The sequence below is a fragment of the Leptonychotes weddellii genome, chromosome 10 (assembly GCF_054177405.1).
Source record: "Leptonychotes weddellii isolate Sample4059 chromosome 10, ASM5417740v2, whole genome shotgun sequence".
Lineage (NCBI taxonomy): Eukaryota > Metazoa > Chordata > Mammalia > Carnivora > Phocidae > Leptonychotes > Leptonychotes weddellii.
Genome location: NC_138378.1, coordinates 43,228,486 through 43,241,922, shown reverse-complemented (window position 1 = coordinate 43,241,922; position 13,437 = coordinate 43,228,486). Strand labels below are relative to the sequence as shown.

Below are 13,437 nucleotides of genomic sequence, written 5' to 3'. Positions count from 1 at the left end.
CCCTCAGCGGAGCAGACTTTTAAAAGTTCCGATTTTGTGCTCCGTGGTTCTATCACTTGCCAGAAGCGGCCGACGGAGGCCCCTCCCCCGCCGTCTATCCTCCTGAATATCGCCTCGGATTCACTTCTCCGCAAGTCCTACCTTCCAGAAAGTGGTCGCTTTTCTGATGAGAGAGTTGTTGCTCTTCTTTTCTTCAATCTCCTGTTGAGTTTGTAGGTGTTCAGAATGGTTTGATCCCTATCCAGCTGATTCCTGAGAGGAGACGAAATCCAGGTCTCCCACTCCTCCGCCATCTTGCTCCCTAAATCGGTTTCGCTCTCTTTCTTCCCTTTGTTTCTTAAATTCCACATATGAGTGAAATCGTATGGTATTTGTCTTTCTCTGCCAGACTTATTTTACTTAGCATTATACTCTCTAGCTTCACCCATGTTGTTGCAAAAGGCAAGATTAGATTCTTATTTATGGCTGAGTAATATTCTATTGTATATATGTACCACCTCTTCTTTATCCATTCATATATCAATGGACACTAGGGCTGCTTCCATAATTTGGTTATTGTAAATAATGCTGCTATAAACATAGGGGTGCATGTATCCCTTTGAATTAGTGGTTTTGTATTTTTCTGGGTAAATACCCAATAGCGTGATTACTGGATTGTAGGGTAGTTCTATTTTTAATTTTTTGAGGAACCTCCATACTGTTTTCCAGGGTGGCTGTACCAATTTGCATTCCCACCAACAGTGCAAGAGGGTTCCTTTTTCTTCACATCCTCACCAACACTTGTTTCTTGTGTTTTTGATTTTAGTCATCCTGACAGGTATGAGTTCTGATTTGCATATCCCTGATGATGAATAATGTTGGGCATCTTTTCATGTGTCTGTTGGCCATCTGAATGTCTTCTTTGGAGAAGTGTCTGTTCATTTCTTCTGTGCATTTTAAAAATTGGATTGTTTTTTGGGTGTTGAACTGTATAAGTTCTTTATATTAATTTTCGATACTAACCCTTTATTGGATATGTCATTTGCAAACGTCTTCTCCCATTCTTTAGGTTGCCTTTTGGTTTTGTGATTGTTTCCTTTTCTCTGCAAAAGCTTTTTATTCTGATGTAATCCCAATAGTTTATTTTTGCTTTTATTTCCCTAGCCTCAGGAAACATATTTAGAAAAATGTTGCTATGAAAAAAAAAAAAAAGAAAAGAAAAATGTTGCTATGGCTAATGTCAGAAACCTTAGTATTTGGTTGAGGTTTTTTGCATCCATATTCATCAGGGATACTGGCCTGTAGTTTTCTTTTTATGTGTATCTTTATCTGGTTTTGGAATCAGGGTAACGTTGGCCTCATAGAATGAATTTGTAAGTTTTCCTTCCTTTTCTATTTTTGGAATAGTTTGAGAAGAATGGGTACTAATTCTTCCTTAAATGTTGGGTAGAATTCACTTGTGAAGCTGTCTGGTCCTGGACTTTTGTTTGTTGGAAGTTTTTTGATTACTGATTTGATTTCTAAAGAAATCAAATTTTCTATTTCTTCCTGCTTCACTTTTGGTGGGTTATATGTTTCCAGGAATTTATCTATTTCTTCTGGGCTGTCCAATTTGTTGTCATATTGCTTTTAATAATACTCTTACGATTATTTATATTTCTGTGGTGTCAGTTGTTATTTCCCCTTTTTCATTTGTAATTTTATTTATTTGAGTCCTTTCTCTTTGTTTCTTGATGAGTCTGGCTAGAGGTTTATCAATTTTCTTGATGTTTTCAAAGAATGAGCTCCTACTTTCATTTAACTGCTCTGTTTTTTTAATTTTTTTTGGCTTCTATATCATTTTTTTCTGCTCTCATCTTTGTTATTTCCTACCTTCTGCTGGTTTGGGGTTTTATTTGTTCTTTTTCTAGCTCCTTTAGGTGCAAGGTTAGGATGTTTATTTGACACTTTTCTTGCTTCTTGAGGTAGTGTTGTGGTAAAGATGCATGTTGTTGACTTTGATCCTTCTGAATTTGTTGAGACTTGTTTTATGGCCTAATTAGTATGTGATCTATTCTGGAGAAAGTTTCATGTGCACCTGAAAAGAATGTGTATTCTGCTGTTTTAGGATGGAATGTTCTAAATATATCTGTTAAATCCACCTGGTCCAATGTGTCACATTCAAAGCCACAGTTTTGGGGGCCTGGGTGGCTCAGTAAGTTAAGCATCTGCCTTCGGCTCAGGTCATGATCTCAGGGTCCTGGGATCAAGTCCCACATTGGGCTCCCTGCTCAGTGGGGAGCCTGTTTCTCCCTCTCCCTCTGCCCCTCCTACCCCCTCGTGCTCTCTTTCTTGCTGTTCTCTTTCTCAAATAAGTAAATAAAATCTTTCTTTAAAAAAAAGCCACGGTTTCCTCATTGAATTTGTTTGGATGACCTATCCATCAATAAGAGGGGTGTTATGTTCCCTATTATTGTATTATTATTGAATAGTTCCTTTGTGTTTGTTATAACAGTTTCATGTATTTGGGTGCTCCTGTGTTGGGTGCATAAATATTTACAATGGTTGTATCTTCTTGTTGGATTGTCCCCTTTATTATTATATATTGTCTTTCTTTGTCTCTTGTTACAGTCTTTATTTTGAAATCTATTTTGTCTGAGAGAAGTATTGCATCTCCAGCTTTCTTTTGACATCCATTTGCATAATAAATGTTTCTCCATCCCCTTGCTTTCAATCTGCAGGTGTCTTTAAGGTTTGAAATGAGTCTCTTGTAGACAGCATATACATGGGTCTTGTTTTTTTATTCATTCTGATACCCTGTATCTCTTTTAAAAAATTTAAGTTAAGTCTCCACCCAACATGGGGCTCGAACTCACAACTCTGAGATGAAGAGTTGCATGCTCTTCTGACTGAGCCACTGGAACGTTTAGTCCATTTACATTCAAAGAGATTACTGATAGTTATGTATTTATTGCCATTTTATTACTTATTTTGTGGTTGTTTCTGAAGTTTTTCTTTCTTCTCTTTCTTTCATGGTTTGCTGGTTTTCTTTAGTGATATATTTGGATTTCTCTCTCTTTATTCTTTCCATATTTGTTAGTGGTTTTTGATTTATGGTTACTATTAGCTTTTTTTTTTTTTTTTTTAAGATTTTATTTACTTGGGGTACCTGGGTGGCTCAGTCCTTAAGCGTTTGCCTTCGGCTCAGGTCATGATCCCGGGGTCCTAGATTCGAGCCCCGTATCGGGCTCCCTGCTGGGTGGGAAGCCTGCTTCTCCCTCTCCCACTCCCCCTGCTTGTGTTCCCTCTCTTGCTGTGTCTCTCTCTGTCAAATAAATAAAATCTTAAAAAAAAAAAAAGAATTTACTTATTTGATAAAGAGAGAGCGAGTACAAACAGGGGAAGCTGGAGAGGGAGAAGCAGGCTCCCCGCTGAGCAGGGAGCCCGATGCGGGGCTCGAACCCAGGACCCCAGGATCAGGACCTGAGCAAAAGGCAGATGCTTAACCGACTGAGCCACCCACATGCCCCCTATTAGGTTTTTATATAACATCTTCTGCATATATGTCTATATTAAGATGGTGGTTGTTTAAGTTTGGACCAACTCTTTACTCCTCTTCTCCGTATATTTTAGGTAATATGGTATCATATTTCACATCCTTTTATTTTGTGAGTTCCTTGACTGATTTTTTACTGAAATGTTCTTTTTACTGCTTTGTGTTTCCTACTTTCATAGTGTCATTTCTGGTCTTCCCCTTCCACTCAAAGTGCCCCCTTAATATTTCTCGCAGGGCTGGTTTAGTGGTCATGAGCTCATTTTTTGTCTGGGAAACTTTTAATCTCTCCTTCTATTTTGAATGACAGCCTTGCTGGGGATAGACTATTCTTGGCTGAAGATTCTTCCCATTTAGCCCTTTGAATATATCATGCCATTCCCTTCTAGCTTGAAAAGTTTCTACTGAAAAGTCTGCTGAAGGCCTTATGGGGTTTTTCCTTGTATGTAACTATCTTCTTTTGTCTTGCTGCTTTATTTTTTCTTTATCACTACATTTTGCCATTTTAATTACAATATGTCTTAGTGGGGATCTGCTTTTGTTGATTCTGTTGGGGGGGGTTCCCTCTGTGCCTCTTATATCTGTTATGTTTCCTTCCCCAGATTAGGGAAGTTTTCAGTATTATTTCCTCAACTAAATTTTCTGCCCCCTTTTCCCTCTCTTCTGGGATCTATATAATATGTTATGTCTGATGGAGTCAATGATTTCCCTAAGTCTATTCTTGCTTTTCATAATTCTTTTCTCTTTTCTTAAACTTGATTACTTTCCAATACTCTGTGTTCTAAGTCATTAATTCATTCCTCTGCTTCTTCCAGCCTGCTTGTTCATTCCATAAAGCATGGTTCTCATTTTGCGTATTGAACCCTTTATGTCTGTTATTTATCTCTGTGTTAATTGTCTCACTGAGGCCTTCCACTCTTTTCTCAAGTTGAGCAAGTATCTTTATGATCATTACTTTAAATTCTCTATCAGGCATGTTACTTTTATCTGTCTTACTTAGATGTCTGGCTGTGGCCTTACCTTGTTCTGTCATGTGGAATAAATTTGTCTTCTCATTTTCTCTAGGTCTCTATGCCTGTTTCTATGTGTTAGGAAAGTCAGTTATGTCTCCTATTCTCGAGGGTAATGGCTTTATGAAGAAGAGATTCTGTAGTGTTCCGTGGTGTAGTGTCCCGTGTTCCCCGGGACCTGGCATTTCAGAGAGTGTCTCCAGTGTGTGCTGTGTGCACTCTGCTGTTGTGTCCTGGCCACTTTTCCTTCAGGCCAGTCATCTGCAGAGGCTCTCTTAGTTGTGGGCAGTGTTTAGTCCCTGGCCCGAATGTGGCCAGTTTTGACTAGGTGTGCTCTGGTCTGCTTATGAAATGATACCTGTCTCCACCACTGCTGAAACTGAGGCCCCCACAACAGGAGACATGGGATGAGCAGGGGTTTGGGCCAGTCTCCTGGCAGAGGGGCTCCAACACCCTGGGACTGAGACAAGCATGACTGGGAGGGGCAATTCCACCGGAGTGGGGGGTGGGGTGGGACTTGGTGTAAGTAAGTTACCAAGTGAGTGTCGGCACGGTGCCGGTTCTCCCAGGTGGCCCTGTGCGTATGCTGAGGGGTAGGGGAGAGAAATGGTGCCTGCCAGTTCCTTAGTTCTCAGAGGGGTCTCTGTGAATGCTGCCTCTCTGCAACGTGCTCCGAGATGAGCAAATAACCTCCCCACTGTGTGCCCGAGGTGCTCTTCAGATAGCTGTTTCCACACTGTATGTCTGCAGGCTGTTTGCCTGCCTTTTCTCCAATAGCAGTGCAATGCCCCTGGGTTCTACCCCAGCCAAGCCTGTTGACCTTTAAAACTCCAGGCTTGGGGCGCCTGCGAGGCTCAGTCGTTAAGTGTCTGCCTTCGGCTCAGGTCATAATCCCAGAGTCCTGGGATCGAGCCCCGCATCGGGCTCCCTGCTCTGCAGGGAGTCTGCTTCTCCCTCTCCCACTCCCCCTGCTTGTGTTCCCTCTTTCACTGTGTCTCTCTCTGTCAAATAAATAAATAAAATCTTTAAATTAATTAATTAATTAATTAATTAAATAAAACTCCAGGCTTTAAGCAAGCCCCACTGGTTGCAGGAAGTCATGAAATTTGGCCCCTCTCACTTTCCAAGTCAATTGCTGTGGGGATTCGTCTTTCCCGTGGGCTCGCCTGTGTGCTAGTCTATCTCTTGCCCTTCTCTGCAATCATGGCTCCCTCCCCACCACCGCGGCCATGATCCGTTTCTCTCCCAAACCATCCATGTCTCCACATCTCCTACCTTCTTTGATGTAGCCTCTTTTCTCCCTTTAGTTGTAGAATTTGTTCTGTCAGTCTTCAGGTTGACTTCTGGGGTATTTAGGTGTTGACAGGACAAGGCGAGCCTAGGATCCTCCTATTCCATCACCATCTTCCCTTCCAGTCTCTTTTTAGATAATTTTGAGGTTACAATTCCCATTTGGGGAAGTCAAATTTTTTTCCAAATTTTTATTTTGCCAACTGAAACTACCTGCCCCAGCAACTCCTCTCCACTAAGCTGTGGACAGACAGGAGCCCCAGAAATGTGAGGCTGCCTGAGACCCATGTGAGGTCCCTCTCATGCCGCTACCAGTAAGGCCTCCAGAGCGCCTCCCACACCAAAACTGAACAAAAGCAAAAGCAGCAGAAGGTGTTAGGGGAGGGAAGGCTCTGGTGAGGACCCTGCTATGTTCATGCAGGAGGGTGGGAGGGCTGCACATCTATACCCTAAGAATTGTATACTGAGTGTGCAGTGCAGGAGGAAGATGGTGTCCAGGGAGGGGGGTACAGAGACAGAAAACAGACATGATGGATTCCAGTTCTGCTCTAAAACCACAAATGAACTGTGGACGGAATCAGCATCCAAGTGATAAATGTTAATGAAGACCCTTAAGCAAAGACAGTTTTTATTTTGATTGGAGAGAAAAGGCAATTTTATACCTAGAGGGCAAGATGAACACAAGAGGTTGTCTAGGGGTGGAAGAGGGGACTGGAGGTTCAGTAAGGTGACAAGAAATGGGACAGTACCACTTCTGCCCTGTGGTAAATCTGCCCCTGGGGTGGGTATGAGGAGTGCAATGGCCTCTAGAAGCCTCGAAACCTTAGCATCACAATGCAATCCCATGCTCCCATGCTCATGCATTAGCTTCCCATCCAATCCTTATGTTTTCCCCTTGAGAAGGAGTGTCACCCACCAACCCATTCTCCCCCCGTGTAGGACAGACTAGGCCCTAAGTCACGCCTGGCCCCAGACGGCAGCAAATCTCACTGCGGGGCCTGGATTAAAACTTAGTGAGCCACAAGAGGCTACCCAGCAGCCAGGCCCCAGGGCCCCATACCTGATAAATGGCTTCATCACAAGCATTCTGAAGACCCAGGTTCACCATTGTGTTCTGCAGTGTGCGGCCCATGTAGAATTCCAGGGAAAGATAATAGATGCGCTGAGGAGGCAAAAGAAAGCATCTCAGATTTCATATTCCATCCCCGCACACAAGGAAGATTAGGGTGATGAGCAAATTCATAAGAGCACCTCCTTAGGTGTTTCATTTGGGCTACCCACACACCCCCAAATGGGCTCACTCCCTATGCCAAGCCTTGGCCAACCTCAGCTTTCCAAGGGCAACATTCAGGACCCTTCTACCGCAGAGCCTCTGCTCACTGCCCTGCTGGATGTAAGCTGGCCTCCCCCAGATGGCAGGAGGCAGGGCAGGGCAGCGCTGGGGAACAAGGCTCCCAGAATGGACAGAGCCAGGTCTGAACTTAGCTTGGCCTCTTCCCCACCACAGACCCTTGAGTAAATGACCTCTTCACCTCTCTAACACAGGATGAAACAACCCTGTGACGGGGGAATACTCTCAAGTATTAACAGCTTCTGACACCCACGCTAAGTACTCGGTAAACATCACCCAGTCAACACAACTGGATGGATGGATGGATACATCCATTTTCACTGGGCCCAAGTCTGGATAGTGCCTGCTGCCTGACTCAGGGGGACTGGGATATGTGACAGTCCGTGTAAACAAGAAGGAGGACCACCCACATTCACTGGGAGCTGAGTGAGGTTCTAAGCCCTTCCCATGAGTGGTACCAATTACTCCTCACAACCCCCCAGTGGACCATGGGGCAGCAGTGGCTGAGCCACACTCTGGCCCTCAGAGTCTTGCTCTTACACGGGACTCCATGCTGCTTCCTGCCATCAAAAGTAAAGCCTGGGAAAATAAATGGGGAAGAAGGGAGAAATGTTCCTTACAGAAGAATTCCAATGAATGTATGCAGATGGAACGAGTGGGACAGAAAATCACCAGGAGTACAGCACAGTGTAACTGCCGCAGAAAACAGCCACCGCTGAACCCTGAAACCAGCGGGCACAGCTTTACAGACTAAGGGGTATCTGCCAGCCTCCAATGTCTCCCCCAAAGTATTTATCGATTAATCATGGTGGTGTTAACAAATGTCCGAAAATTCTGATATCCTTCCCCCCAGCAGGTGGTGCCCAATCCCCTCCCCTGAGGGGGGCTGGATTGGGGTGACTCCCATCTACTAAACAGTCTGGGACGGGAAACCGTAACTTCACAGGGGAGGGACCTGGCTGTGCCACCTTCCTCAGGTGACAAGGATAATACCATCAGTGCCAGGTTATGGTGATACGCTGTGATGAGAAGGTACTCTGTGGTATTCTTTCCAAGCCCCCCACCCAGACTGATCAGGAAAGAGCCTTGGACAGGCCCCCATCTAAGGGTCATTCTTATGAACTGCCTGGCCAGCATTCATCAATTTGCCAAGGTAATGAAAGACAAGGAGAGACCAACAACCATCGCAGATGGGAGGAGATTAAGGAGACATAAAACTAGGGGACCCCGGATGTGATCCAGAGACAAAGATAATATTAGAGGAAAAAGTGGTAAAATCCGAAGAAAGTGCTGAGCCAGTGCCAGCTCATTTTGATAACCATGCTATGGTCATGCAAGGAGAGAGTGCTACACAGTACTCCACACTATCTTTGTTGACCCTCTGCAAATCTACTCTTGCTCCTAAATAAAAAGTTACAAAGCAAAACCAGGCCTTGAAAAGGGGTGTGTCCGTGAGTGTGTGCACATGCACAACGATGAGTGTGTGTGTGTCTCGGATTCAGATATGAATCCATGGGAAAGTATGGACTGGACTGGACTATGATTTTTTCTTTCCTGCAGGCTAAAATTTTCAAAATGCAATTTAAAAAAAATCAGTTCCCTGCCCTGCTGCAGGATGCAGGGAGAGAATTCACTTTCCACAGACTGTCGGCAGGGCTTCTCGGCCAGGGTTTTACTGGGATGTCCTGCCTTTACAAGGCAACCTGCCTGAGCCACTCTGGGACCCGCATTCCATGCAGTGACCCTCTTTAAACTATGTGTCTTTATACCCCATTTAGAATTCTGACCAGCAGCTGACCAGAAACCTTTTAAGAAAATTGCACGGTTTCAGTTTCAGCAGTGTCGCCCTCTGGGTTTTTACAGCTGTGTTCATACCATTATATCACACTTTCATGCAGCAGTTTTTAAACAATTCTCCTCAGAACCAAGAAGCAGCTTCAGAGGGTGAGCCAAGGTAGAAAGGGGCTCCCAATTTGCAAAATACACAGGTAAGGGAACAAAGAAAATGGAGATATCCCATGTCAATGGATTGGAAGGCTTACCACTGATAAGATGGCAATACTTCCATAATGGATCTACAGATTCAACATAATCCCTGTCAAAATTCCAGCTGGCTTCCTTGAAGGTTGATAAACTGATTCATTAGAAGGATTAGGTGGATCGATCAGATGGAAATGCAAAGGATCTGGAATAGTCAAAACAATCTTGAAGAAGGACAAAATTGGAGGACTTACACTTCTTAATCTCAAACCTTATTACAAAACTACAGCAGCAAGACTGTGTGGTACTGGCTTAAGCATGGACACACAAGGCAATGGAATAGAGGCCCCAAATCAACCCTCACATTTATGGCCAACTGATTCTCAACAAGCATGCCCTGATAATTCAGTCGGAGGAATAATCTCTTTAACAAATGGTGCTGGGACAACTGGATATCCACATGCAAAAGAATGAAGTTGGGCTCCTACCTCACACCATATATGAATATTAATTCAAAGTAGATCAGAGATCTAACTGTAAAAAACCATGCAACTTTGAGAAGAAAACACAGAAGTAAATCTTCATGACCTTGGAATAGGCAATGGTTTCTTTTGTATGACATCAAAAGAAAAAACAGATAAATTAGACTTCATCGAAATTAAAAACTTTTGATAACGTGAAGAAAGTAAAAAGGATGGGAAGGAACAGAATGGGAGAAAATATTTGCAAATCATATAACTGACAAGAGATTTGTATCTAGAATATCTATACAACTTAATAAAAAAAAGACAACCCAATGGTTGGTTGGCAAAGGATCTGAACAGACATTTCTGTAAAGAAAATACACAGTGCCGGGGCGCCTGGGTGGCTCAGTCGTTAAGCGTCTGTCTTCAGCTCAGGTCATGATCCCAGGATCAGCGGGCGGCCTGCTTCTCCCTCTCCCACTCCCCCTGCTTGTGTTCCCTCTCTCTGTGTTCCTCTCTGTCAGATAAATAAAATCTTAAAAAAAAAAAAAAAAGGAATCAAGTACCAATATATGCTACAATAAGAAGGAACCTAGAAAATATTACACTAGATGAAAGAAGCCAGTCACAAAGGATCACATATTATATAATTCCCTTTATAAAATATAGATAACCCTATAGAAAGAAAGTAGATTAGTAGTTGCCCAACTAGGAGTGGGTAGGGAGTTTGGGGTGGGTGACAGCTAAAAGCTGTTGGGTTTCTTTCTGGGGTAGTGCAAATGTTCTAAAATTGACTGTGGTGATGATGGCCCAACTCTGTGAATATACTGAAACCAATGAATTGTATACTTTAGAAGTCCAATGCGCTATCCATTGCGCTACAGAGCCACCTCCAATGAATTGTATACTTTAAATGGGTGAATTGCATGGTATCTGAATTTTTATCTCAAAGCTGTTACCAAAAAATATAAAATATTAGGGGTGCCTGGGTAGCTCAGTCAGTTAAGCATTCAACTCTTGATTTCGGCTCAGGTCATGATCTCAGGGTCCTGGGATTGAGCCCCGTGTTGGGCTCCACACTCAGCGGGGTGTCTGCTTGAGGATTCTCTCTCTCTTCCTCTCCCTCTGGCCCTCTCCACCCCGTGCATGCTCTCTGTCCAATAAATAAATAAATCTTTAAAAATATATATATACATAAGATAGTAGAAATAATGAACAAAATTTTGACAGAGTACAGTAAAATAAATGTTGTACATTAAGTAGAATACTTCCAATTGTAAAGATGATAGAATAAAAATGCTTCTGCCTGGGCGCCTGGGTGGCTCAGTCGTTAAGCGTCTGCCTTCGGCTCAGGTCATGATCCCAGGGTCCTGGGATCGAGTCCCACATCGGGCTCCCTGCTCGGCGGGAATCCTGCTTCTCCCTCTCCCGCTCCCCCTGCTTGTGTTCCTGCTCTCGCTATCTCTCTCTCTGTCAAATAAATAAATAAAATCTTAAAAAAAAAAATGCTTCTGCCCATTTTTCCCTAAAATACACTGATGGGAAGTCAGAACAGGGAGAACTAAATTATAAAACTGGCTCTCATACCTCTTTACCACCAAGTTGCAAGGGGAGGACAAGGGTGATTGTCCACTGCTGGCCTCTGCTTTTCTCAAGCCAAGGAATGGATAAAGCACTTTATACTCACATGCATGTGCACTCACACACACCCACAGATGCATGCATTCGTGTACACAGCCACACATGGGCACATGCATGCATGCACACTCACATGAACTCACACCTGTACACAATTCACGCACTTGCACACATGCACTCACACATGTGGATACACACAAAAACATGTACACACTCATAAATCTGGGGACCAAGGAAGGGCTGTTCGCTCCAGGCTGCACACACCCTCCAGGTCCCTGCCCCATTATCCAGTTGCAAACAGCTAGTTCAGGAAGAATTCCCTCCACTCAGGGAGATGGAACTCAGGATCTACATCCTGAAATTTAAAACAGGAAAACTTGCCCCTTTGGGGCTGCATGGAAAATAAATTAATTAATTAATTAATTAATTAAAAAAAAACAGGAAAACAGAACAAGGAAATAAAATGGACAACCAACACCCAGCATTTATCAAGAGACAAATACAATTTGTTAGTACAGACTAATCCAAGATGTCAAGAAACACTGATAAGGTAACAAAAGGACAGCACCAAGCCCGGGGAAGAAAAATAAGAGATAAAACCGCCACAGAAATGGAGGTACCACTAAATGCAAAACAGGAGCAAAGCTGGAAACAAAGACCTGGCTGGAAAAGTGAACAAAATGGGGGAGAAGCATGAAAAAGATTGGAGAGGAAGATATCCATATGGAATACAAAGACTACCTAACATCTGCTTGATTAGTGTCCCTGAAGAAAGGACCTGAATAAAACATTAAAAACATTTTTTCAGTATATAATTGAAGAAAACTTTCCATACACAGCTAAATCTACAAATTCAAAGAGAATGCATACGTACAAAAAAACCATGCCGAGTTCCGTCTTTGACAGACTTTTCTCACTTTCCTGAGACTTTTCTCATCACAAACTCAGCAGTGCAGTGAGTGAATCCACAGCCACGCGGAGGACAGCTGCTGTCACCACTGCTCATGGGCCATTGCTTCTTCTCAGACGCTATTTACTCTGCACTTGAACTGAGTTATTGTCATACGGGGTTTCCATAGCACTGCGCCACCCCTCCCTCCAGACGGGGCTTAGCCACCGGTGAGAACACCAGAGCCCAACAAAACCCAGCTGTCGAGAAGAGTGTGAGTGAAGGTTTCAAGCACAAACATGTCCTTTACCTATGTACACACGAAGGCTTGCTTCGTAACTACTTTTGAGGTTCTCCCCAAGAGGCTTCTTAACAAGTTGGCACTCAGGAATATGATCAAGACGTTTTTATGTTGCCTTTAACTAGAACGTGTATTTTTATTTATTTATAGAGAGAGTGTGTGCACACGTGCACAATGTGGGGAGGGGCAGAGGGTGAAGGAGAGAGAGAATCTCAAGCAGGCTCCACACCCAGCTGGATCTCGTGACCCTGAGATCATGACCTGAGCCAAAATCAACCGTCGGACACTTAACCGACGAAGCCACCCAGGAGCCCCATAGAAATATGTATTTTTAAAGTTGTAGTTGTAGTTCCATCTCTGCTAAAGTTTCTAACTTTTAACTAGCACTATGAAACAGCTTGATTATCTTTTTGTAAGGGATGGGTACCGAGGCATACAATGTTGGGCCTCATCTTAAAATCTTTCAGTCTTTCTTTTTCCTCCCAAGTTGAGCACAGATGTCAAGGACTCTGTAGTTTATTTAATTCTGCAAAGAGCTCCAGGGAGCCTCCCAATGCACCTCTGCATAAGAGGGGAGCAGAAGCAGTGACACTGGGGCTCCCCTGGAAACCACCCACCCAGGTGGGCTCTACAGCAGGCACTGCTGATCTGCCCAGCTCGAACTCTGCACTCTGACCTGTGGCGTGTTTTCTGGTGTTGCTGTGTAATTTGTCCTAAGAACTTGTATAATTTCTTCAAATGTATTGAAATGGTTTCCCCCAGTTTCCTTAAAATGGTTCAGAGTAAAGGCAAACTAAAGTAGGCTTGCTAGCAGCACGGCCCAAGGAGATGCACACACTTTTGAATCGCACATGCTCAGGTCCAATCCCAGATCCTGGCCTGGCCAGTCGGGTGGCCTAGATCCCTTCACCTCTCTGAGAAACATCATGTCTACCCTAAATACAACAAAGGCTAGCTCTGAACTCAGGCAATATTGGTTCCCTTGCCAGGCCAGATTTTCAGG

The 13,437-nt window shown here is 43.6% G+C and overlaps 1 protein-coding gene across 3 annotated transcripts in view; it reads right to left on the bottom strand.

The window, feature by feature from the left end:
• The window catches only part of PYGB (glycogen phosphorylase B), a 55,535-nt gene that overhangs the window by 34,213 nt on the left and 7,885 nt on the right, over positions 1–13,437 (bottom strand). For 2 of the 3 annotated variants that reach the window (XM_081833292.1, XM_006745448.3), the window contains exon 2: positions 6,872–6,973. The exons of the other annotated variant lie outside the window; for it this stretch is intronic. In XM_081833292.1, coding sequence (XP_081689418.1) covers positions 6,872–6,973 — 102 coding nt within the window. The remainder of the gene's footprint in view (positions 1–6,871; positions 6,974–13,437) is intronic. 3 annotated transcript variants of the gene reach the window in all.